Genomic DNA, 26,739 nt, shown 5'->3' with positions numbered 1-26,739 from the left:
GGGTTTGCACTGGGAAGCTCTAATATAGCAGAACACAGTCATGATTATGCTAAGCAATTCTATTCCAGAAATGTTCATGACAAAGTGAAACAAAGGTTTGTCAGTCGCAGGATGGGGAAAGAGATCCCAGGTGATTGGATGGGTACAGAATGATGGGACAGAGACTGACAGATAAATGAAACAAGGGATGGGGAAATCAAAAACAAAGTAAAATACTTTTTATTTTTTTAAATTGCCGGAGCAAATTCCTAACATGAATTGTTGATCTCCTAATCTGAATTAATTCAGCTGGACAAAAGGGGGAAAGAAGAAGATGATGATGAAAGGATTCCCTCCCTAAAGGCAAAAATACAACTGAAACACTGTACTTAAAACATATTCCCAGGTATATTAAAATCATGTTTTCCTCACACTAAAGTTACAACCATAGATGCATAAATGTCAATATAATTCCCACAGCAACCATAACTCACAGCCCTGCGCATAGGCACTAGTTTTTAAATTTTCTATTATGACAAAAAATGGCACTTGGGTCAAGTTATGATGATTCCTATACGTATACATGTATACACTGTAATTTCAAATTTCCTAATATGTGTGTGTAACATCTCAGCCACAAGACTGTATTCACATTAGTGCTGGTTAGAAATGTTCAGACGGAACACTTTTCTGTCAGAAAATGTCCATTTGACGGAAGCTAACCGTTCTGCAGCAGCAGAGAATCATAGAAGTGTAGGGCTGGAAGGGACCTCAGGAGGTCTAGATGTCCAGCCCCCTGTGCTGAGGAAGGATCAAGTAAACCTAGACCATCCCTGATGAGTGTTTGTTCAGCCTGTTCCTAAAAACCTCCAATGATGTGATTCCACCACCTCCCTTGGAATCCTGTTCCAGAGCTTAACTATCCTTACAGTTGGGAAGTGTAATAGCTCGTGTAATCTCTCTCTGCTGCAGATTAAGCCCATCACTTCTTGTCCTGTCTTCAGGACAATCCCTTACCAGGGAAGATCTGGTGATGAGCTTGTAGTCCAAGTCCTGAAACAGGACTCATTTTGAAATGAGATGCAGTAGCTGTATTGATATTGTGCATTAAAAGTACGGGAGATGGCTTACATGGTCACAAAGAGAGTTGCAATTTCTTGGTTCTCATCAATTGCAGAGCTCCTTTTCCAGTCCGATGACACTAAAATCAATTTGTACAGAACAATATAGAAACTTTAACCATGAAATGCCATTAAAACGTCTAAGTGCCAATACAGTCCTGACCAACCCTCTACTGACACAAAGATCAGTGTTAATGCTTATTTCAATGTATACCTTGAAATGCCCTGGAATACCCAGTTTACTTGTGAACAGAATATTCCCGAATTCTTCATTTCAGCATTTTGTTTCCAGCCGTAACTCATGAAGACATCTGAGTACTGTCCTTTGGATACTGTCTTGCCACGTAACTGGATATTGTCTTGCTGTATTACTTACTATACCATATAGAAATGTACCGTACACTATAAACAAACTGCTTTTACCATCATCAAATGGCTCTGCTTTCAATAATCTTCAAAGGCCTTTTGTTGCTACCACTATAAACACTATCCTTTACTATGATTAACCTTATTTTCTTCTACATTTATATGATTTACCGACCACGGCACTTCTAAATTATGTTAAAAATTCTTCCTATCGGGTGGCTGAGATGCAAACTACTGTTCATAAAGTAAAATCAAGAGTATTGTGTAGACAGAAACATTAACCGGTATTTGTGGCACGGGGATGACCATTCTGTTTTCAGCTATCTACAGCAGCTGTACTGGCCTTTTCTAATTCTGCTAGGGATTTTCCAATTCTCTTAACCTTTGCGCTACAGATAAGCTCCCAACAATGCCACGCATAATTGCTTCTAGCCTTCAAAACAATCTCAAAAGTATATACCCAGTCAAAAGACTCAAGGCTTTGAAAGCATTCACCCTGGGAGAACAATGTGTGATTGGAATGTTCGCTTTTCAAAAATTAACATGACATGAGATTGTAAGCTCTTCAGGGCAGGGCATTACAGTGTTGTGAAACTGGGGACAGGAAAAATCAAACACTGTCTTTCCAGTTGTTTGCAAAGCACTGGACACAATGGGGCCTGTGTGGTGCCATCGGAAGCTGCTAAGATACACTAATAAATAATGAAAAAACAAAGTATGCGCAAAAGTCTGGAAATCCTCAACTAAGATTCGAACAACCGACTTAACATGGTTGCCGTACTCCAAACCACGATCTGCTTTCGAAACAGACTTCCATTAGCTGCCACATGAAGAAAGTGAATTCTGCCTTCCTATATACAATAATGGGGAATAATAGGGAAGGCCGGCTGGCCTCACTCTTATTTAAGGAACTTGGTTTTCACCTGTGAGTGCTGAAAGTCATCACATCATCATGACAGCCAGTTCTCAGCCTGCCAGCGGGGAGAGCTAACTACCAGCACCACAAAGACATGTAAGATCCTGTATTGTATTCCCTTCTCTTGTGTTATCTTCTGCCCACGGTTTCTCTCTTTCTTCCTAACCTCTCTCACTCCCGGCTTTTCACTGAATCCTGAAGTCAACTATACTGCAGTCATCCAAGCCTGCCTTGTCTGAGGAGAAAGGATCCAACCAGATGACAGCCCTGACCGGATCATAACTAACCAGGGTCAAAGCAGCAGTCGTCTTGGTTGACTACCCAGCCAAAGCATCCACTCGTAACTAACCAGTGATCCAGTGTTCCAAAAATATCAACCAAAGCCATATTTCACCCATCTTTTCTACCCTGACTTCCCTCCACCTTTAGTCTGCCTGCTTGTTAAGAACAGGCTAAGTAGATGCCCTTCACATCAGGACAGAGTAAAATTAACCTTTGCCTTTTCATCAAAGAAAGGCTGTTCTGAAAATAAGAGACGGATAGTTTTGACACCAAAAGGAGACAGACTTTCATAAGGTCTAACTAAGTCTGTTTTACATCATCACTCAACCACAGTTTCAATATAAATGCTTGTTTTAACTTCATGTTCTTTCTTGTGTTTAATCAATAAACTTTCAATATGAATGAATCCTTTTGGTTGTTTGCTAAGTAACTGAGTAAAACCAAGGGCTCTGTTTAACAATAACCCAGAACCCACCTATTGCTGTTTAATGTTGGACAGTGAAAGAGTTCATGAACACCTTTAACTCTTTACCCCTTTAAGATAGTTATCAATACAACATGTCTTTAACAGAGGAAAACGACCAGGAAATATTACATCTATGCAAAGTGGACGAATTAACATTACTTGAAATAATCTTAATCTTCAGAATTTTCCTGACTTTTAAAGGGCTTGATCTCATAACAAAAACAAAACCCCAAACACCCAACAACCGGCAGAAGTCTCCTTTTTCCAACTTCTTCCCCCACCCTGCCATTTCCTCTTTCAGACGATTTCTAATTTGTTACAGCTAGGGCCCTACCAAATTCACGTCTGTGAAAAATGCGTCACGGACCGGGTCTCCCCCATGAAATCTGGTCTTGTGTGCGCTTTTACCTTATACTATACAGATTTATTTTTCAAACTGGGGGTCCTGACCCAAAAGAGGCTTGGGGGGAGGGGCTGCAAGATTATAGTAGGGGGGTTGCGGTACTGCCACCCTTACTTCTCCACTGCCTTCAGAGCTGGGTGTCCGGAGAGTGGCAACTGCTGGCCAGGCACCCAGCTCTGAAGGCAGCGCCCCGCCAGCAGCAGCGCAGAAGTAAAGGTGGCAATACCATACCATGCCATCCTTACTTCTGCGCTGCTGCCTTCGGAGATGGGTCAGGACTCCTACAGTTACAACACTGTGCCATTTCAGATTTAAATAGCTGAAATCATGAGATTTACTATTTTAAAAATCCTATGACCGTGAAATTGACCAAAATGGACCGTGAATTTGGTACGGTCCTGGTTTTATAGCCTTTTATTTTTCACCCCAGGATTAGTTACCTTAATTGCCCCTTGTGAAAGAGCTGAAGGTCTTTTGAACGGCCAAATAAGTCACATCAGCTGCTTCTCCTTTATCCACTATTTTGTTGAGATGCTCAATAAAATTCTAGTTTACTGTTAGGGTACAAAATATCTTAGCAAGATCTCCATCACATCATGCTCAACTAGATGTTTTAGAATGGTCTTTAATTAATACTTCAACCAATATACCTGATACTGAAGTAACACTCACTGCTCTAATTCCCAGAATAACCCCCAAGTGCCCTTTTAAAAAAGTAGGTACGTTTGCTATCCTCCAATCTAGAAGCTGGTTTTAATACATGATATCTTATATTTTCAAACAGACTAGCTACAGGAATGGGAGACATGTCTAAATCCCCATGACTGCTTTGAAAATCATAACACTCTCACCCCCAGTTTCTTCAGAACTCTTGGATGAATGCAGTCTAGTCCTTCTGACTACCTGAAGAGCTCTGTGTAGCATGAAAGCTTCTCTCTTTTACCCACAAAAGTTGGTCCAATAAAAGATATTACCTCACCCACCTTGTCTCTTTGCTATTCAATTTATCATTTTATTCCAGTATTTCTTATTTTGACATTTCAGTCTCTGTTAGTGCCTCATCTGGAAAGAGTAAAAGTCTGGAGTAGATGTCAAGTCCACATCCTATGTGTGGGAGACTCTTTCACAGAAATCATTTAGTTTCTCTACAACATTCATATCTGCCTTGGTTGTTCCCTTGACGCAGTGGTTGTCCAGGGGACGCCTTCCTGCTTCTAATATACCTCAAGAATTCCCTGAGTTTCGGGGTGTGTGGGTGTATTTGTTAGTTTTCTCTCCTAATTTTCTTTGCTTTCCTAGTTTCCAACTTACCAACCACCACTGTTTTCTATTGACTTCACTTGGTCTGGATTTTTATTTTTAGAAAAGTAGGCTTAGTTTGAATAACCTCTAATCTTGTATTTTAACTATACTGGTTTTAGCTTGCCTTCCTGCTTTCTTTTTGGTTAGGAGTACATGCACCTTCTGTAACTGCTATTTATTTACTTTTATAAATTGGTCTAAAGAACACAAGTAGTCTCCATGCTGAGTAACTATGTTAATTTCACCACTTTTCTTGGGACAAGAAGAATGCAAGTTAAAAGCAATTTCTGGTAAAAAGTCCAAAGTCTCTCTCATATAAATTTTGTAATCAAACAAAAATTAACATTACAAAGGGGTGGGAACATATCTCAGGACAAGAAACAGATGAATACACTTAAAATTAGCTAATATAGCCAATACCCAAAATTTCTATTGTGGCTGATGCAAGGGAAACAGTATAAATCTGTACATTACTTCACTGTATCAGAAGCAAATGTATTCCTACAGTTGACCCAATTTGTCTGAAATGTGTCATACAAACAGCAGATTAGACCCACTGTTGGTGGTAGTTCTCAAGGGCAGCCTTGCAATTCGAAAGCTTATGGTCAATTTCATGCAGTCTGAATACACAGGTCCCCCTAGACCCTATGGTACTTCTATAGCAGAAAACTTTTTTGTATGAGTCATGCTTCTACTTGAAAGAATGACTCATTCAATAGAGTTTTCTGCTATCATCAAGACCTGCTGGAGACTGTTCCTTTTCGCAACATCAAAAGCAAATCTGATAACTGAGAATAAAAGGACACCTTGCCTTTATTACCACTACAGAAATCAATGCTTTTATGGATCCTATTAAGGGAAGAAAAACCAAAAATAAAAATAGAAAATGAAATGACAGCCTCCCAGGGAGTATCTATCCTACTTCTAGGAATACTTGTGGCACCTTAGAGACTAACAAATTTATTTGGGCATGAGCTTTCGTGGGCTAAAACCCACCTCATCGGATGCTTATGTCCAAATAAATTTGTTAAATCTCTAAGGTCTCCTCGTTCTTTTTGCTGATACAGTCTAACACGGCTACCACTCTGAAACCTATCCTATTTCTGAATGTGAAAGATTGTGAATTCAGAGCTAGTATGTGAATTCTCATGACAGGCTACAGCTATCAAGTTTACAAGAGTTTATATGGTGTTCTCCTGCCTAGGGAGGTAGGACATGGGGGCTTGGAGAAGGAGATGAAAAATTTGGAGCAGTGAAAACATTTGGAACAGTCAAAAAATTTTATCAGTTTAAGTTTCCTGTGCTTATAATGTAAGAAAAAAAGTACACTGTGCCTCGCTTTGTTGGTAGCTCAACAATTTGTCACATCATGTCTCCTACCCTTTTGTGAGGCTCCAGGCAACTGTCTTGTGGGAACAATGCAGCTCTCAAAACCCAGGATGAACAGCAAGAGATCTGTAGGCAGATCCTTCTCAGTCAAGGGGGCACATCTGTCAAACAACCTGCCAGATAAGACTGGATTAGTCTGGAGCCTGACCACGTTGAGGACATGCTGCAGACCCCTTTGGCTTGAACAAAACTTTCACACTAAAGCCAAAGAAACCAAAAGGGGAGGAGCGGAAAGAACAGAGTCAAAAAGTTGTATACACACAGGAAAAGGAGAAGAGCAGAAATCTCATGAAGTCTACTAGGGGGGACCTCACCTTGCAGAACCAGAGAAGCACTTAGGCAGTAAAACTACTGGCACTAGATGAAGTCCTCAGACAGATGCATCTTGAACATGATTGTTACATGTACAAGTTTATGCCAAGAAAATAGTATTTAAAAAGGTGTTGGTATTTTAACCTACATGTTTGCTAATCTTCAAATGGATGACTAAAATTAAATAACTTTTAATTACAATTTTAGATAAACTAATAATTAATAACCGAAGTGCCACCCATCATGGCTTTATCTCTTTTTTTTTCTTTTTTCTTTTTTTCTCCCCCCCACTTGGCCGCTTGGGGCGGCAAAAAAGCTGGAGCCAGCCCTGCTTGGACCCAGGTCTTAGGAATGAACGGATGTTTTTTCATACCTGATTTTAAAGCTGCTTACAACATAACTTCAACCCTGTCCTGCTCTGTCCCCCCTCTCCAGAGAACAACCACAGACACAAAGGGAAAGCTTCTTTCCCCATTTTAAAAAGTTCTAGGCCTCCCATTGGCTCTTTTGTCAGGTGCCCTTTTCTTTACCTGGATGACTTTGTTAACCCTTTACAGGTAAAGCAAGCAGAGAGCAGCCACCAAGAGAGACTTTATAGCTAGCTGGCTGGCTGTCCATAAAAGGGAGCTATTCCCCCCCTCACTCCCCGCAACCTTCATTTACCACAGGGAGAATATATAAACTTTCCTTTTTTAAATCCATGAGTGCTGAAGTCACTCATCTCATACCCAAATATGTTTATATGAGAGGGAGAGGAGAGTTTTATAACCAGTGTCACTAGTTGTGATTCATACAGAGATTGAGCTCACCTGTCCATCCTTTCCCAGCCTCTTAAAACACAAATACACAAACACACACACACACACACACACACACACAAAATTTACCACTTTAAAAAACAAAACAAAAAACGGAGTTCTCTCATTTCCACTTCTAAAATCACCCCTGTCTCTCACAGGAATAATGTTTGATGTCAGCTGATTTTTAGAACAAACAAAATTCTTCTAGTGACCTGCCATCATACAGACCAGTCTAATCTTCAAAGCTCAGGTGGGCTGGGCTGGGTCAATATTGGATGGGACACTTCCAAGGAATGATTTTGATGATTCAACAGGTACTGCTCGTCTCACTGACGGGGCACTATTATGGGGCACCATGTCGCTGGAAATGTCACCGCTCAGCAGATGAGCTACAAAGCAAAGCGGGGGTCATTTTAAGTTGCTACGGCACCTCATCAGAGCCCATGATCCTGGCCAAGATCCAAGTTGGTAACTAGCTGTTCTGTTCGACTTCAGATCACCCCGAGTTATGTTTAAATATCCCTTCACACACACACACCCCAGGGCATCAGGCCCCAGCAGACGCCGACCCTCCCCAGGAACCGCAAGCATCACCACAGCACTCCGGGCAGCAGAAGCAGATTCCAGTAGCAAGCAGCAACTCCTGAAAACAGAAGTGAGGGAAGGCTGAGGTACCTTCAGACAGGTGATGTCAGGAGACGGCATTCTCCACTGGGATTCTGGACACAGTTTTCTATCCTCTGATAGGCTGTTTGCCCCAACCTCCTCCCACTCCTCACTCTCACCCAGTCCCTCCACCACTAGCCTCACTTTCTCCACCTTCCACGCTCCTCTTCTTCTTTCCATCCCTCGTTTCCCCAAGCTATCCCTGTCCCGACATTGTTCCCTCCACCTGAATGTAACACGTTTGTATCTGAAATCTTGGAAGTTATCAAATGCCTGATTTTGATAAATCTTAGTAAGTGACTGAGCACTCTTAGGCACTTCCTTAAAATCTCAGGCAAACGGGGACGGTGATGATGCTATTTGGATTTTTACCCCTTTGGTGGAACTCACTCCTGTGAGGCTCCTAATACCGAGGCAAAATGCTACAGTGGTGAAGACTAGATAAAGAGGCATGGAACTGTTACCATCAACCATGGAATGTTTAATGCAGAACGGATTATCAATAGTTTTAAATAGGGATTAACCTAACTCTGTATTTCTCCCTCCCTCCCCCCCCACACACCCCTTTTCACGTCTTCCAGCAGCTTAGGAGAAATACAACAACTGACAAATACAACCAATCAACTGTGCATAGCTGGAGCCAATGGGGGGAAAATATCAGGTCAACAGACAAGGTCAACCACCTGCTCACAGATGTCACAGACCCCTGGAAAGCTGCACTGATATTTCCCTCTTGCCCCCACTCTGTCACATCAACCTGTAATCAGGGCAATAAATCTGTCATTTGTGAAAAAGAAACTTAAACAATGTAAGCTTTCCCAGGGTTCAAAGGGAAATGTCTTTGGAAGGAAAGTTAGATTTCTACCTACTGGGAGCAAATGGTGCTCAGTCAATCACAATTCATGGGCATGGGAGAAGGAGATGCTACATTCACCACTTTCAGTTGTTAAACATCCACCCAAGACACTAGTAATCTGAAGCAACCGTAGTGACATCTCTTCCGCAAGACAGTCAACAGCAAATTCTGGTCTCTGGGCAACATTTTATGGGAACTATAATCTTGATTTCCCAGTATCTGAATCAGCAAGAAAAAAATTAAATACCAGTATCACACATGCAAGCAACCAGTAACTAATAAGTTCTAAACAAATTACTATACAGAAAGCCTTAATATAGACTTGCAGTTTTAAATCAGTATATATGCAATCAAGAATTGTAGATGGGATCTATCTCGGCACGCTTTTGTATAGATACCCTAGTTTGCACAAAATTAATATGCTATTGTTGGACTATGACAGATTCTAGTCCACATACAACTCCAGAAATATAAATCTTGGGTAACAATTGCATTAAACACAACTACATTCATAGAATCATAAAATATCAGGGTTGGAAGGGACCTCAGGAGGTCATCTAGTCCAACCCCCTGCTCAAAGCAGGACCAATCCCCAGACAGATTTTTGCCCCAGATCCCTAAATGGCCCCGTCAAGGATTGAACTCACTACCCTGGGTTTAGCAGGCCAATGCTCAAACCACTGAGCTCCTCCCAAAAGTAACATCAAAGAGGACTCCAGAAAGACAGATTTTTAAGATCTTGGTAAGTAGTTTATCACCTGACCAGGGACTTAAACCCTGGACCCTCAGACTAAAAGTCTGATGCTCTACAAACGGAGCTAGCCAAGCTCAGATAACAAGTACTACAAATACCTCGCTTCTCTAAAAGCAAGCATTTATCATAGAAAACTCATAAAAACTAAAAAACTTCTCTATATGGCCACAATCTGTTACATCAAAACAAAAAAAATGCAAACATTTCTATGTCCAGGCAAAGCCCGGAGAACACTTACACAACACATAATGTCACCTACATAACTAGGATGAAACACACAGTGAGGATATGCAGTGTTTCCCGCTTAGGACAATACAGTTAGTTTTTTAAACACCTGAGACAGTACAAAGAGTACATTTTTTTTAAATGACAAGACAAAACTAAAACAGAAACACCCCATGAACAGCAGAAATGGACATTTGGCAAGCTGGACTCTCTACAAAAACAGGTTTTGAAATACTGATTCCAGTCTGAAACACTGAGTGCAAGCAAAAAACAACTTGGTAAGGCATCCGTGCGAATCTCCGAGTCCAGAACTTATCTGAGACTAGCTGCAGTCATGACATCTTTGAGACTGCATGAGCCTTTGCTTGATCCTGGAAAACAAGCTCTGTTTAGGTATGAAAATTTCCATGAGACAATCATTGAAAAACGGTTCTCTGACAGTCTGATTTAACATCAAATGAAACACGGTCACAGATGGACTTTGTCTGTTCCAGATAAAATCCAAGAGATTAAAAATGTAATTTATGTCATAAGCTTAATATTAATACACAAGGAGAAAATGACAGGAAAAATACCCTCTTAACACCGCCTCATACATCAGAGCTTTCCATAAAGAACCACATGTAAATAATCTGAAGGGATGGTGATGGATGCAAAAATAAATTTTCCACATATATTATAAACCATCATCAGTTGTTTTGCTTTGTTATGTTTTTTAATTAAAGAACCATGTTCAATATTTACTTCATGTAGACTACACACAAAACAAGATCTCCCACATGGCAGCCTTCACTTGCTCAGCGGGCCAGGTTAACAGAAGTCAGATAACCCCATCAAGAAAACAAGAACATAAGAACGGCCATACTGGGTCAGACCCAAGGTCCATCTAGCCCAGTATCCTGTCTTCCAACAGTGGCCAATGCCAAGTGCTTCTGAGGGAATGAACAGAACAGGGAATCATGAAATGATCCTTTCCCTGTCACTCATTCCCAGCTTCTGGCAAACAGAGGCTAGGGACACCATCCCTGCCCATCCTGGCTAATAGCCATTGATGGACCTAACCTCCATGAACTTATCTAGTTCTTTTTTGAACCCTGTTATAGTCTTGGCCTTCACAACATCCTCTGGCAAAGAGATCCACAGGTTGATTGTGCATTGTGTGAAGAAACTGTTCTGTTTACTTCTGGACTATCTTAAATTTTATATAGCACCTTTCTACATGAAGGTTCTTCAGCCCTTTACAACTCTGTACAGCAACACTGACAGGTGGACAATTCTGAGTGTGGAAAGCTGCCAATTGTTACAAGGCATGCTGCACAACCGTAGGTGTAGGAGAGGACGATCTAAAGTTAAATAAAATATGCTATTGTTTGTATTTTGACTGTTTAAGCAAAAATAAAACATCAGATAAAATATTAGAGAAAAGTGGGGAAAACAACCTGCACCCAGACACAAATAAAAACAACTAGACTACAATATTGTAATATCAAACAGATTTTAACATTAATACATTCAGACTCATGGTTTTAGTCACACAATTAAGAAGAATTGATATTTTAAATCACATGCCAAATTTAAATGAACGAATCCTAGAATATCAGGGTTGGAAGAGACCTCAGGAGGTCATCTAGTCCAAACCCCTGCTCAAAGCAGGACCAACATCAACTAAATCATCCCAGCCAGGGCTTTATCAAGCCAGGCCTTAAAAACCTCTACGGATAGAGATTCCACCTCCTCCCTAGGTAACCTATTCCAGAGCTTCACCACCCTCCTAGTGAAATAGTGTTTCCTAATATCCAACCTAGACCTCCCCCACTGCGACTTGAGACTATTGCTTCTTGTTCTGTCATCTGCCACCACTAAGAACAGCCGAGCTCCATCCTCTTTGGAACCCGCCTTCAGGTAGTTGAAGGCTGCTATCAAATCCCCCCTCACTCTTCTCTTCTGCAGACTAAATAACCCCAGTTCCCTCAGCCTCTCCTCGTAAGTCATGTGCCCCAGCCCCCCTAATCATTTTCGTTGCCCTCCGCTGGACTCTCTCCAATTTGTCCACATCCCTTCTGTAGTGGGGGGACCAAAAGTGGACACAATACTCCAGGTGTGGCCTCACCAGTGTCGAATAGAGGGGAATAATCACTTCCCTTGATCTGCTGGCAATGCTCCTAATAATACAGCCCAATATGCCGTTGGCCTGCTTGGCAGCAAGGGCACACTGTTGACTCACATCCAGCTTCTTGTCCACTGTAATCCCCAGGTCCTTTTCTGCAGAACTGCTGCTTAGCCAGTCGGTCCCCAGCCTGTAGCTGTGCATGGGATTCTTCCATCCTAAGTGCAGGACTCTGCACTTGTCCTTGAATGAATATTTGATCAGTCACACATTTCCAAGAAAAATGATCATTTCTCTCTCTCTCAGAACTTGAACTAGTTAACTGTTACTTCACTGATCTATGACCCTCCCCAAGTTTACTCACAAACTTATCCGTACGTCATGATGTAGCTGACCCAGTTGTTGACTTACAGTGCTGTAATATCTGCTTCTTTGCAGAGAGTGACATGAACAGTAAAATAAATAAAGCATGTAGCCTTGGAAATAGTGCCTGTTGTTGCAGCCACAAGCCCATACACCTAAAACAACAGGATCTGGAGCAGTACTTTCCACCCCAGTGGCCATGATCCAGGGCTTTGGAGTGGAGCCCGGAGCTGGAGCATGGAGCAGTTCTGGAGCTACAGGTTTTTGCCTGGAGCTGGAGCCACAGCACAGCTCCAAAGCCCTGCCATGATCCACAAGTAGGTTCACCAGGAGCACCTGGTAAGTCATGTCCCAGGAGTTGAAGGAAAACGCAGCAAAATCCAACGGACACTAGGATCCAAAAGTTGCGAATGAAGAAGACAGGGGAGCTCTTCTTGCCATCCTTTTCCTGTTGCCAGCACCAGCCACTCATACTAAGCACCCAGATCCACACATCCTCCACCAAAAACGGCCACAGGCTCTTGTCATGACCCCACCCATAGCATCCTAGTCAATTCATATTTGCATGTTCTAGGTCACACGCGGTGTACACACATACCTAAGGAAAAGTTTCAATCAGACAGAATGGGTGGGTTTTAATGACATTATGTATAAAAACTTGCAGTTCACATCCGAGATATCAGTATAAGATGATAAGATGCTGGCTCTCCATTGAAACGTTCCCAAAAGTATCTGATTATCTTCTCTGTTATACCTGAATCAACATCCCTTTGATTCACTGAGACTGATTTAATGACAGATGTCTCTAACTCTTCCAGGTTTTCCTTATTTAAAGCTTTCGTACCACTTAACACTTCACCAGGCATTGTACTGCCCCCATCTTCCCATTTCCATCTTCCTCCAGCTCCATAATACCTCTTTGTGCTCTTCTTCTTTAGTAATTAAATTGAATCCAATTTTTGTGTGTATTCATACTAGTTCTTTTTTGAACCCTGTTATAGTCTTGGCCTTCACAACGTTCTCTGGCAAAGAGTTCCACAGACTGACTGTGTATTGTGTGAAGAAATACTTCCTTTTGTTTGCTTTATATCTGCTGCCTATTGATTTCATTTGATGACCCCTAGTTCTTGTGTTATGAGAAGTAGTAAATAACACTTCCTTATTTACGTTCTCCACACCGGTCATGATTTTATAGACCTCTATCATATCCCCCCTTAATCGTCACTTTTCCAAGCTGAAAAGTCCCCGTCTTCTTAATCTCTCCTCATATGGAAGCTATTCCATACCCCTAATCATTTTTGTTGCCCTTTTCTGAACCTTTTCCCATTCCAATATATCTTTTTTGAGATGGGGGCAACCAGATCTGCCCACAGTATTCAAGATGTGGTCGTACCATGGATTTATATAGAGACAATATACAATAAACGAGAAGTCATTCTTCCGCTCTACTCTGCTCTGGTTAGGCCTCAGCTGGAGTATTGCGTCCAGTTTTGGGCACCGCATTTCAAGAAAGATGTGGAAAAATTGGAAAGGGTCCAGAGAAGAGCAACAAGAATGATTAAAGGTCTTGAGAACATGACCTATGAAGGAAGGCTGAAAGAATTGGGTTTGTTTAGTTTGGAAAAGAGAAGACTGAGAGGGGACATGATAGCAGTTTTCAGGGTGTCATAAGGAGCAGGGAGGAAACTTGTTCACCTTAGCCTCTAAGGATAGAACAAGAAGCAATGGGCTTAAACTGCAGCAAGGCAGGTCTAGGTTGGACAATAGGAAAAGTTCCTAACTGTCAGGGTGGTTAAACACTGCCTAGGGAGGTTGTGGAATCTCCATCTCTGGAGATATTTAAGAGTAGGTTAGATAAATGTCTATCAGGGATGGTCTAGACAGTATTTGGTCCTGCCATGAGGGCAGGGGACTGGACTCGATGACCTCTCAAGGTCCCTTCCAGTCCTAGAATCTATGAATCTATGAATATGATATTTTCTGTCTGTATCCACAGCTACAATTAAGACTCAAAAAAGGGCACACGTGAACAAAAATGTTAAGATGCACCAACCTACAGAAGTCAAAAACAGCTCTTTCATTCAACAGCAAAGGCTTATCATCCTCTATTGAAGTGTAATTGCTGTAAAAAATGTGGTAATGTCCAAAAACCTTGCTCAGAAAACCACGTATAAGAGTGTACTGTACCTCTGCACCTCATCTGAATCAGTTACCACATTCAGGTATGACAATTCTACCAGGCAATGACACACCATTAAAGCACTTTGGTAATCTTGAAAAATGCTGTGTTGCGTTCCTTAAAGGCAGTTTGTGCATAACCACCTATTCCAGGCAGGTTCAGAAGGGCTTAGATTTAAAACTTGTGTCATGGAAAAGATCTAAGAGTTTGAACCAATGAATAACATTTAGCTTATATTAAAATCATTAAATTAATGAGCGAATCTATTTTTTTATAATTAATTTACTAATGAGAAAGATATAGCAAATAAACTTGAGTTACTGGCCAGGTAAAGTATATCATAACACATGCCGACTCACCCTTACGAGACTTGACGCAACACACGAGCATGGTATCTTCACATGCTTGAGGCACTTTTCATGAGACATAAAGTTGCAAACTGTGGAAATAAAACATGCATGTTTCAAAAACGTGAGACTTTTCTTTTTCCAAAGCAGATCAAATATATTCAAGAACCACTTTCTAAACTGTACTATTACTAATGTCTCAGGGTTTGAGAACAGAGTTCATCCTATCCCTGTATTGCCCATTCTCCCCTTCCCAGCTGTCAAAGGAGCCATGTCCCCCCACCAGCACCACACTAGGGGCCTTCTACCCCAAGCAGCTTTAACTACAGGGAGCTGCTTACAACCAGAACCAGCCCTAGGACACGGCCCAAGTGGGTGGGCTGTGTACAGAGGAATTCTTCCCCTTGCAATTCATGACGTGGAGGAGGACTATATGGTGGATAAACATGGATCAAACCCACTGGAGCAGTGGAGAAAGAGACGACAAAGCATAGGCTGCTTAGAGTATTGAAAATGAATTGCAATTTTTATTGCAGAAGTCATTAGTAACACTCCCATGTAAATTTTGCTAAAATTAATAAATATATTATTAATACCTACAAAGGGCTGGAAAATTGTTTCACTAGCTTGCTTTTAATGCTCAGGAAAAAATATTATAACTGCATAGGTGAAGTGCGTAGTTCAAGCAACGGTACGCATCTCCACTCCTGGAGTAGGAATCTCTGGGAGGAGTTTTGTGATGGGGGACTGTTGGTATGGGACCAAATCGGGAGCCAGTATTTTAATACAAAGTTTCAGAAGTACAAAGTTTTAAGGAAAGCAACTGTTCAGGAAAAAGGACACACTGTCCTGACAATGTGAGACTCTTTATAGAATGCTTATTGCTGAACATTAAAATTAATCATGATCTACGAAGAGGGATACCGTTGAATAAGAAATAAACTCCCTGCCATTCATTATCTGTATAGTGTCACTAGCTGGGATTACTTAGGAATTAACACGTCAGCCCGGTAATGATACATAGCGCTCACTGTATTCAGAAGCAGACCGTGCCAGTTGGATCGTGAGGACGAACGTATTAATATACGGTTCCAGAACTTGACAAACCACACAGGTGCAGACATTTCAGAGCGTTGATGACTTTGAGAGAAGTTAACAGCAGAACTTGGTTACTCATAATACCCGTAAGTGGAGCTCTCTAGACAGAATGCCTTCACAGACCCCCTGCTTTTGGAGTTGTGTGTCTCATCACACGGAGTCTAGTGTGGGATAAGACCCCACAACTGATAAAAATCCATTAAAATAGTCTATTCAATTCACTTATGCCAATTGCCACCAAATCGATCTGACTGGCAAGATGTTGGTCTGTGTTCTCATTCAATTCCTCAGCTTGCTTGAGCAAGGGCAGAACATTGCATCGCAAGTCACCACCTGAAGACTAGTGAGCCGCAAGACACTCCTGTACAGAGAGGTAGTAGCCATTCACAGAAGACAAACTGCGAAACCAACATCCCAAAGCAGACGCACCATTTCCAATCTACACACCAAAGCTGAATACATGATTTACTGAGCCCCACACAGTTTCTCTACAGATTTCAGAGAGGAATTCTTTACTGAGGGAAACCAGAAAAGATGCCCTAGCTCTGGTAGGATAAGCCTTGAGATCTTCTAATATCTGCCTCTCTCAATTCATCTAGACAATCTACACCAAGACAGATTTCTTCTCAGCTCATCGAAAACAAAAAGTGGGAAAACCGCTTACAAAAAGATTTTTAATGGAATAATTTTCACCTAAGAAGTGAGTATCCAGTTGGGTAGAAGAGTTGGGCCATGAGTATCATGGAGCACAGGGGAAATGCACAGAGATGTTGTTAAGGAATAACTCCAACAATAGAAATCTTAGGCAAGGACAAAGTTCCATCTTAGCATTTTTTCATAATGGTAAAAGATGAGTAAGACATAATCACCTGCAATTTACTGATCTGGCTCAGGGGAGTACAAGCAAAAATGGCCAGTCTCAGGAACAAAAGTTAACAAGGGTAAAATTTCAGAAAGAGGATTACTGCTTTTACTGGGAAGCCAATTAAGAAACCCCAGAGACTGCAAGAGCGATCATCAGAGAATCTATGGGGAGCTGGCAGCAATCACTACGCTTAGGTCGCTCAATAGTTCCATAATAAATTATTTGTTTAACCTTTTTTTGTGAAGCTCTCCCACGTCCATTGTTTGCATCCGGCCTTGGAATTCAGCAGGGAGAAAAGCTCTCTGACAGCAACGGTGCCTTTTCTTTGTCTCATGAAACTCCACTCAGGTTTAGCCAAGGCATGAACTGCTAAAAGTCACCACTTCCCTTTCCTATCCTGTTCCTCAGGAAAAGCTTGGCAGCCCGCCAAAACAACAACTGACTATGGATATCCTAAAACGTTGGGTCCAGGCTCCCAACAGAGCAGCAACACCACAAGCCGCTCTAGAACTGCCTGAGCAAGGAAAGGACCTCGCTGACACAGGCTGCTCTGTGCACTCCCCCTTTTAAACACATCTTCTGGGCCTGGCACATGGTGCCAACAGGGCATTCTCCTTCCTCCCTGGGAGCACAGCTTTGCCCTGCTGCCACCTAATGCAGTTAGTTCGGTAGCTCAAGTGACAGAGCTCTGTGCTCCACTGTTGAAGGTTCAGGGATTCAAGTCTTGCTGACGTTGCAAGAAGTGAGAATTGTTACAGTTGTACGTAGTAGAATTCATTTTCAACTTTTTCCTTTTTAAAGGAACATGGGAAATGACATACCAAAACTTTAAAACTTTCAGTTCAAGTGCTTGACTTTGCAGAATTAGGATACGCTAGATTTACCATTGTCCCTGCAGCCTTAATTCTACCCGAGTGCATATCCATTATGATGTCCTAATAACATGATTGCATCCCGGGGGGTAGAGCCCTGCAGAAGACCATTTTTTTAAATCCCACTCCCGTCCCGTCCTGCAATACCCACAGGACACAATCATGTAATTAGGCAATTATAACACGTATGCACAAAGGGGCAGAGTTAAGGTTACACTGAAGCCGGATAGCCAGTATTTCCCAAATCTGGGTGCTTGGATTCACAAGCTGAATACATAAAGGTTTCTCACTTGTAATCCAAGCCCTCTGAGATGAACTGCACGTTCACACTCAAAGGATGTGCTAACAGTGTGGCCGGATCTGCACTACTGGAGTATCCCATGAGTGGGAATGTGCAGCGGCCATTCAAAACACCTGCTTTGAACTTTGTTCTTTGGTAAGTCATTACTTGCTAGTTGCCTTACTATGGGATCTATAGGTTCCCCATCAAGATCAGAGCCCTATGGTGCTAACCCTGAACATCCACCCAGTAAGAAAAAATCTTGAACAATCATATGCCAATTAAATTTTAGACTACAGCCTACACAGAAGGAGAAATATAAATCCAGCCATGCAGTGCCAGCTCCATGACCGAAGAAGCAGGAGTTAAAAAGAAGACAAGGACAGAAGAGGTTTTGTGTTTCCATTAAAATAGCACCTGCTAGCTGGCTATCTAATGCATCAAACCATTTAGTCTGGTAAAGTGAAGCATCTCAACTCCTGGAGTGGGAATCTCTGGAAGGAGTTTTGTGATGGGTGATTGTTATCTATGGGACCAAATCAGGAGTCATTATTTTGAATACAAAGTCTCAGAAGTATATATTTTAAGGAAAGCTCATTGAGAAACTGGTCGGGAAAAGGACACACTGTCCTGACAATTTGAGACTATTTACAGAGATGCTTATTGAACATTAAAATTGATCAGGAGCTACTATGAGGGATACAGCAGGGAGTACAACAGAAATGTCTTATTTTTCTAAACCATTTTGAACACACAGTTTTTATATATTAATAGATTACGTTTGGGAGGTAGGAATTTTCAGTGGTGTAGCCTGTTTAAACAATATTTTAACTCTTACTTCAAGTTCCTAAGGGGAAAAAGACTATGACGTATTTGTGTTTTCTTACCTTAATTTATCATATTTTGCCACATTTTTCAGAAGCCTGAAGTTAGACACCTACATCCTTGTTCAAGCTCCACCAAGTCACCCGATATTCAGAGATGCTGTGCACCCATAATTCCCACTGATGTCACTGGCAATCCCTGGGCACTTACTGCCTGTGACCAAAACATTGGGCACCCTCTCTAAGCACCTAAATATAGATTTAGGTGGGTAACAGCAATCATGTTTGAAAATTTGGGCTATTTTCTGTAAGTACCAACATGACTCAGGCATTTCACAGGATGACAAAGGGACATGTGGCTATCAGAAGCTGGGGCACTTATGATTTGTAACTGACACCACCCCCCGCCCCGGTACACCCTCTTGTCTCAGACTGGGCACCGTTCCAACACAGGGACGGGGCCTGTGATGTGGTAAAGGTACGGGGGGTGGGAGGGAAGGAGAAAATGGGGGAATGGCCATGTAACTATGGTATCAGTGGCTCGTCAGAACTACTCTGTTTGCCAAGAAACCATCTCTACTCTGTGTTTGCCCTTGAGTCAGGAAGGAGGGAGATGCCGGCGGGAACTGTTGTGTGTTATTGCAGAGCTGTGGTAAGCATTCTAGTGAAACTAAAACTATTTATAAGCTCGATTGTGCCACACTGGCTCACATCCTATCGCGTTTCCTCCCAGCCCTGAAGGCAGAGTTCAAGGCTGGTTCCAAAAAGGAAACCCGGCCAGGCAGATCACAGCGACCCATCCTGTATGATGCAAACAGTGTATCTGATTCACATGCAAACAGAAGGCAGCGTCCGAGCCACTTGTGATAGTAGATAATGTTTTCACCCCTCAGCTCATAGAGAGCCGAAAGCAAACCTCTGCTCTCACCTAAGCCCCACAATGCGCTTTGGCAACCAAAGACTTTAATACTAAGATTAAGCTCTTTGGGGGAAGAGACTGTATCTACCTCTCCACCTGAAAACAGCTAGCACAATGAGACCACAACCAGGACTATTGCCTCTGGCTGCTACGAATTGAATAACTAATCATAAATTGTGATTTCTACAGGAACATGCAGAAATACCTTTGTCCCCTACCTAAGGTATTCCACACAATTCCATTTCTTTTTTTGTTTATTTTTTCCGAGCTCTTCTTGCATTTGCCAATCACCCAGAATAACTGCTCTCTAGGTATTCGGCATGAGCAAGGTCAATGGAAGGCAGCCGAAAAGCTAAGAGATTGCTGGGTTTATTTTCTAATTCAAACATGATTCATTTATGACACAGAGCCAATGCGCTATGGCCCAACCCCTGTAACCATTTATTTTGCCACTGATTTCAGTAGAAGCTGGAGTGGGCTTTATGGGCTTGGTTTAACTCCCACTGGAGTAAATGGAAGTACTCCCATCCCTTCACAATGGGTTTTGAATCAGACCGTCCGGTCCCCAATTCAGGGAAGCGCAAGCAGGTTTAAGCGCACGCTCAAGGGCTTTCTTGGAATCCCGACCTAACATTGACGTGATACCACAAGTTCTGTACACGCCCCCTGAGTTCTGTTCACTCCCCTGAAGCTCTGGAGACAGGATATTGGGCTAGATGGACCAACAGTCTGACCCAGTATGGCCGTTCTTATGTTCACCATCGGGGATGACACAGCAGGGACTGAACTGGGACCCTCCAGATGAAAAGGATGAGCTGCTATGGCTTGAACTAAAGAGACAAGCCTCTGAAACAGGTGACTGTAACAGCATATACTTTATGGATTGGCACCCGGGGCACCTGTAACACACTCACCAGTGGGTTACATGAACTCATTAGAAATAGCCATTTCAGCACTTGTCACAGACTCAGCACCAAAGAAACTGAATCTCCAGCATGAAATGATTACAGTAGAACCCACTAATTGTCATGGATAACTGGGCCACCTGTTGTGAATTATTGGATTTTGTGTTGTAGCAAGTAGCATACCCCTCATTAACTTGCACTTTGCTCATCTGCATACCCCATACATTTCATTGGGGGAAAAAAACAGGTCTCTCCCAACCACTTTTCAAAAATGATAGAATGACAGATCAACAAAGGGAATTCTGTGATGCCCTATCCTTGCTTTTACTACTAATTTGCAAAATTCAGTCACTAACAGCTCCCCCAATCATTAGTGCAAATTAGGAAGGTTCTTCTATAAATGAACAAAGAATTGAAGTATAATGCATCACAGAATGTACTTTGTTCATTTATTCTGGCAATTTCAGTTTAGTTTTATTTATACCAATATACTAACAAATGTTCTGTAAAATATCGTGTAAAAGGCAAGGACTTCTTACAAGTCTATTAGTGCCTAGCACACAATATGAAACCTCTCTACCGTTCGAATATAAAACATGCAAAGGTGGGAAGACCTGCAATGTTTATGTGGATCATAACATCAAAGGATGAGCAAAGTCCTGCAGTACAGCGTGTTTCTAGCATACAATTTAAACATTAAAAGGTGTTTTTCAAGTTTGATGGCACGTGAAAGCACTGAGGGCCCGAATCTCAGTTGCCCTGCACAGTACGCAGACATTTACGGCAGTGAAAGTGGATTTAATATACCACTAAAATCAGAATGGCAGCATTTTCACCCACGTTCACTGGCGTAAATAACTACAGAAGATGCAGAGCAACACAGAATCAGGCCCTATGGTTTTACTTTGTTTTTTCACATAGGATCACCAGAGAAATTGTCAAAAAAAGAACCCTTATATAGTATCTTTGGATCCATTTTGCTTAAATTACAGGGTCAACAAAAAACAACATAAGGAAAAGGCTAAATTTCAGGTTACGGTGTTCATATGACAATGCACCCTAGTTCTGGTGAGCAGGGAGCATGTGCCTGCCATATCATCTCCCAAAGTCACATAACCCAACAAACCAATGACAACTGCAAACGGAACAGACATTACACTCAAACTTGTGATCACAAAACAGAAGATAATCTGGAGTGTTATTTTTGATTCAATGACTGCCTAAAAGTGTTCTAGGTACCATCTAAACATAAAACAACCCCATCCACTGTCCCAAGGAACTTGCCTTCTCATTAGGCCAATTCACAGAGAAAATTTATAGATGAAGGGACAGGGTTATTGGGGGGAAGGATAGCTCAGTGGTTTGAGCATTGGCCTGCTAAACCTAGCGTTGTGAGCTCAATCCTTGAGGGGGCCACTTAGAGATCTGGAGCAAAAATCAGTACTTGGTCCTGCTAGTGAAGGCAGGGGGCTGGACTCAATAACCTTTAAAAAAAAAAAAAAAAAAAAACTAGGGTTCTGAGTTCAATCCTTGAGGGGGCCATTTAGGGAATTGGGGTAACAATCTGTCTGGGGATAGGTCCTGCTTTGAGCAGGGGGTTGGACTAGATGACCTCCTGAGGTCCCTTCCAACCCTGATATTCCATGATTATATTAAGAAATTTAATCCAGATTTAAATCTCACTTTTTGATGCTTGCCTCCACACTTCACCACTGCCTGTTTTGTTTTGTTTTTTTGGTTGCCTTCATAAATCTAGCTTGTTGTCCCTTGCTGTGAAATGTAACACTATGCTCACATATTTTTTAATCTAACCTTCACCTTTTCTATGTAATCTATTTCCATCCTTCACTGTTTATATTTAACCCTTGCATATTCCTACTGTATACGTTAATTTTAAGCTTTGGCTTTGTTTTCACTTTAACCCCATTCAAATCATTTGAACCTTTAAAAGCCCATTTCCTATTGCAACATGTTCATAAATCTACAAGTTTCCATATAAGGCAGTCCTCATTTATTCATCGTATGGCAATCTTCTGCCTATCTCTGCACACCCTCCTGGCAGAAACCAGAGATAAGCACAGTCCAGTTTGCTTCTGAACACTATCTGCTCTGGTCAAGCCCTTCCTTTTCCATCTGCACAAACCCCATCAACTACAGAGGATAACAGTCTACTGAGACAAAACATGCTATTGGCCAGAGGGTAGAAGCAGACTCCTGAAGCAAAGGAAATATGCCTTTTATAGGGTGAGCCCACAGATGTGGGACAGAATAAAGCTCCCGACGTACAGTGACTATAGGACACGTTGGGAAGGCGGGGAGAAGAGGCAGTGTTCCCTGAAGTCTGGGTCCAGTAGGGGGACAGAGAGATAAAGCCTGAAATAAAACTTTAAGAGGAATAATGCATCAATGCTTAACATTTGCATCACTGCAATTGTTTTGGACGTATTCTGGACATGTGCTAAGGTCCCAGTCCTGTCCTGTCATTTGCACGGGTGCAGCCCCTGGATGACACTGCAGGACAGGGGTACGAGCTTTTAAAAAGCAGATGTATGCAAGTGTAGCATGCGCTTCAGTTTTAGCAGCAGGAATTAATTCTGAAGTGCATTAACACGGCCTTAAATCCGTTACAGTAAGTCATCAAATCTGAGAGTAAGTTAGCAAAACAATACAGAACTTCACAAGAAGTCATGGTCACTATATGAATCTGTTTCAAAATATTCTGCTACAGTAGAATGAAATTTAAGAAATTCACCTACAGCGTCACATAATATAATATATAGCATTAGCGTATACTAAAATATTATAAACTTTAAGAGCAAACATAAAATAATCTACAGATGAAGGGCCAGGTGCTCAGATTGTATAAACCAGCATACCTCCGTTAACTTCAGCGAGAGGGTGGCCAACTTTCTAATCACGCAAAACTGAACACCCTCGCCCCGCCCTTCACCAAGGCCCCACCCCTGCTCACTCCATCCCCTCTCCCTCCGTCGCTCACTCTCCCCCACCCTCACTCACTTTCACCAGGCTGGGGGGCAGAGGGTTGGGGTGTGGGAAGGGGTGTGGACTCCAGGGTGGGGCCAGGAATGAGGGTTCGGGAGGGAGCTCCGGGCTGGGGCCGGGGGTTCAGAGTGCAGGAGGGGATCAGGGCTGAGGCAGGGGGTTGGGGGGCAGGAGGTGGTGCAGGCTCTGGGGTGGGGCCCGGGATGAGTGGCTTGGGGTGCTGTGCAAGAGGGGCTGTGGGGTGCAGGCTCTGGGAGGGAGTTAGGGTGTAGAAGGGGACTCAGGGCTAGGACAGGGGGTTGTGGTGCAGGCTCTGTGAGGGAGGTAGGGTGTAGAAGGGGGTTGCGACCTGGGACAGGAGTTGGGGGTGCAGGTTCCTGCCGGGCAGCGTTTACCTCAGGCAACTCCTGGAAGTGGATGGCATGTCCGGCTTCAAGGCCCAGGGGCAGCCACGGGGGCTCCACACACTGCCCGTGCCCGCAGATGCTGCCCCTGCAGCTCCCATTGGCCACGGTTCCCAACCAATGGGAGCTGTGGAGACAGCACTCAGGGCGGGGACAGCATGTGGAGCCCCCATGGGCGTCCCATGCGTAGGAGCTGGACATAGAATCATAGAATATCAGGGTTGGAAGGGACCTCAGGAGGGACCAATCCCCAGACAGATTTTTGCCCCAGATCCCTAAATGGCCCCCTGAAGGATTGAACTCTCAACCCTGGGTTTATGCCAGCTGCTTCCAGAAGCCACAGGGAGCCTGCCTTATCCCCACTGACCGGACTCTTAACGGCCCAGTGAGCGGTGCTGACTGGAGCCGCCACGGTCCCTTTTGGACCGAGCATTCCGGTTGAAAACCGGACGCCTGGCAACCCTATTCAGGAAAGCTATAACAACCTACGCCAGCTGAGGATCTGACACGGTGTTTCTATTTGGAGTCAACACAATAAATCATAAGTAGCATCATGTCCATGCAGCGCTTCTATATTTGTATTTATCAACATGAAAAAAAATTGAAAGAGAGTATGCACCAGAAAACATTTCCAGTACTTCCTGCCAAGCTGACTTGATAAAAGATGACAGGAAATTCTAACAGTACATCCAAAGACAGAAATATTTCTTTTACTGAGACATAATTATGGCAACTCTTGTGTTTTGTGCATCACGAGCCCAAATAAATCATTAAGAATACAGGGCAAGTGAAATCCATTTCAATTTGCACCATACTACTGCAGCTGTTCCTAAACCTAACGCAGGGGTTCTCAAACTTTTTTTACTGGTGACCCCTTTCACATAGCAAGCCTGAGTGCGACCCCTCTTATAAATTAAAAACATTTTTTCTATATTTAACACCATTATAAATGCTGGAGACAAAGTGGGGTTTCAGGTGGAGGCCGACAGCTCGTGACCGCCCCCTGGAATAACCTCGCGACCCGCTGTGGGGTTCCAACCCCCAGTTTGAGAATCCCTGACCTAAAGCCTTTATGAGAACAACTGATTTTTTTTTTTAAGTAGAAACTAAATATTTCTTTAAAATGATAAAATACCCTCCTGCTCCAGACAGCCAAGCTTCGGAATGTTGCACACTCAGCAACCACATTCAATAACAAACCCTCCGACGTAAATGAAGTGTAGCACTGATACGATCCAAAGAGTCCCACATGGGGCGCCTCTGAGGAGACGGCTGATGTGGAGGGAAATGATGGGGACCCCGCCAGTGGAAAAGAAGGGATGCCTTATAAATATATTAAATAAAAAACTCAATAACGGGGTTCAAACCTATATGTGACTCACACCAACCAGAAATGAACCTAAGCACAAAGTGATTGAAGAAGACTGGCAGCGTCTCTAGTTTGGTGGGTTTAATGTTAGCAGGTTCTTATATTTTACAAAAGTGCACCACTTTGAGAATATGAGAATGCGTGCTGATTGGGCCATACGCGGCCCGCCCACGGGCCACAAGTTGAGAACCACTGGGCTATCAAACAATAGTCTGAAACTGACACATTTGCAACAACATTTGAAGACAAAACGCCCTGTGCATGCGGGCGAGCCCGTAGAATTTTTTTCAAAGGAAACTTTCTGAGTTTCAGATTTGCCAGCTTAAAAAGAAAGCAGCTTCAACTATGTCTACAAAGGCACTTGCAGCTTCATATGCGGTCTCCCTTCTTGTAGCAAAATCAAAGAAGCCATACACAACTGCAGAAGGTCTGATTCTGCCTGCCCCTGCGGCGCTTGCAGAAAAACCATGCTTGATTTAAAAAAAAAAAAAAAGATTCTCTCAAGAACATACGCTGATCAAATGACACTGTGTGTCGTCGAATTAAAGATGTGGCTGAGGATATTGTCTCTCAACTTGTAGAGCAACTTAAAATGGCAAAAACATTTGCCCTTCAGCTTGATGAGTCCACGAATATTAGTGGAGAATTGCATTGCTTACGTTAGGTACCCTGAAACCACTGATATCAGTAAGCAGGGACTAGTTTGCAAAGGTATATAGGCAAACTCAACAGAGGACATTTTTAAACTAATTGACTTTTTTCCTGATCATGATTTGAGTTGGAATTTATGCAAATTCCTCTACACTGACGGGACCACTGCAATGACCAGGAGAGTGTAGCTAGGACCAAGAAAGAAAGTCCTGCCTTCCAGTGAGTGCACTGGATCATACACAGGGAGGCATTTGCTTAAAAAAAAGACGAGTTCTGAGCTGCATGAAGTTTTAAACGAGTCTGTCAAAACTGTCAACCCAGCCCACTCAATGCTCACCAGTTTCGCATTCTTTGTGAAGAGATGGGGGCAGATCAACAACAACTGTTGCTTCACACAGAGGTTAGCTGGCTTTCAAGAGCAAAAGGACTAGACAGATTGTCTGAATTACGCACAGAGGTTCACACGTTTCTTTCTGATCATTCATTCCCTCTTGCCTCGGTCTTTGACCATACTGTGTGGTTAACTCAACTTGCCTACCTCACAGATATATTTAGCAAGCTAAATGATCTAAATTTGTCCATGCAAGGTCATGACACTGACACTCAATCTCTATGACAAAGTGAATGCTTTTATCGAGAAAACTGAATTCCGGAAGTCCAAATGTGGAGACAAAGACTTGATCTGTTTTTCACTGTTTCATGCATATGTCACTGAT

At 42.6% G+C, this 26,739-nt stretch overlaps 1 protein-coding gene across 2 annotated transcripts in view; it reads right to left on the bottom strand.

Moving 5' to 3' along the window:
* Positions 1 to 26,739, bottom strand: part of DGKQ (diacylglycerol kinase theta) — a 137,717-nt gene that overhangs the window by 83,635 nt on the left and 27,343 nt on the right. For both annotated transcript variants that reach the window (XM_054031845.1, XM_054031847.1), the window contains exon 2: positions 14,846 to 14,925. In XM_054031845.1, coding sequence (XP_053887820.1) covers positions 14,846 to 14,925 — 80 coding nt within the window. The remainder of the gene's footprint in view (positions 1 to 14,845; positions 14,926 to 26,739) is intronic.

The sequence above is a fragment of the Malaclemys terrapin genome, chromosome 6 (assembly GCF_027887155.1).
Source record: "Malaclemys terrapin pileata isolate rMalTer1 chromosome 6, rMalTer1.hap1, whole genome shotgun sequence".
Lineage (NCBI taxonomy): Eukaryota > Metazoa > Chordata > Testudines > Emydidae > Malaclemys > Malaclemys terrapin.
Note: the sequence above shows the minus strand (reverse complement) of the source record. Positions and strands in the feature narration are given on the sequence as shown.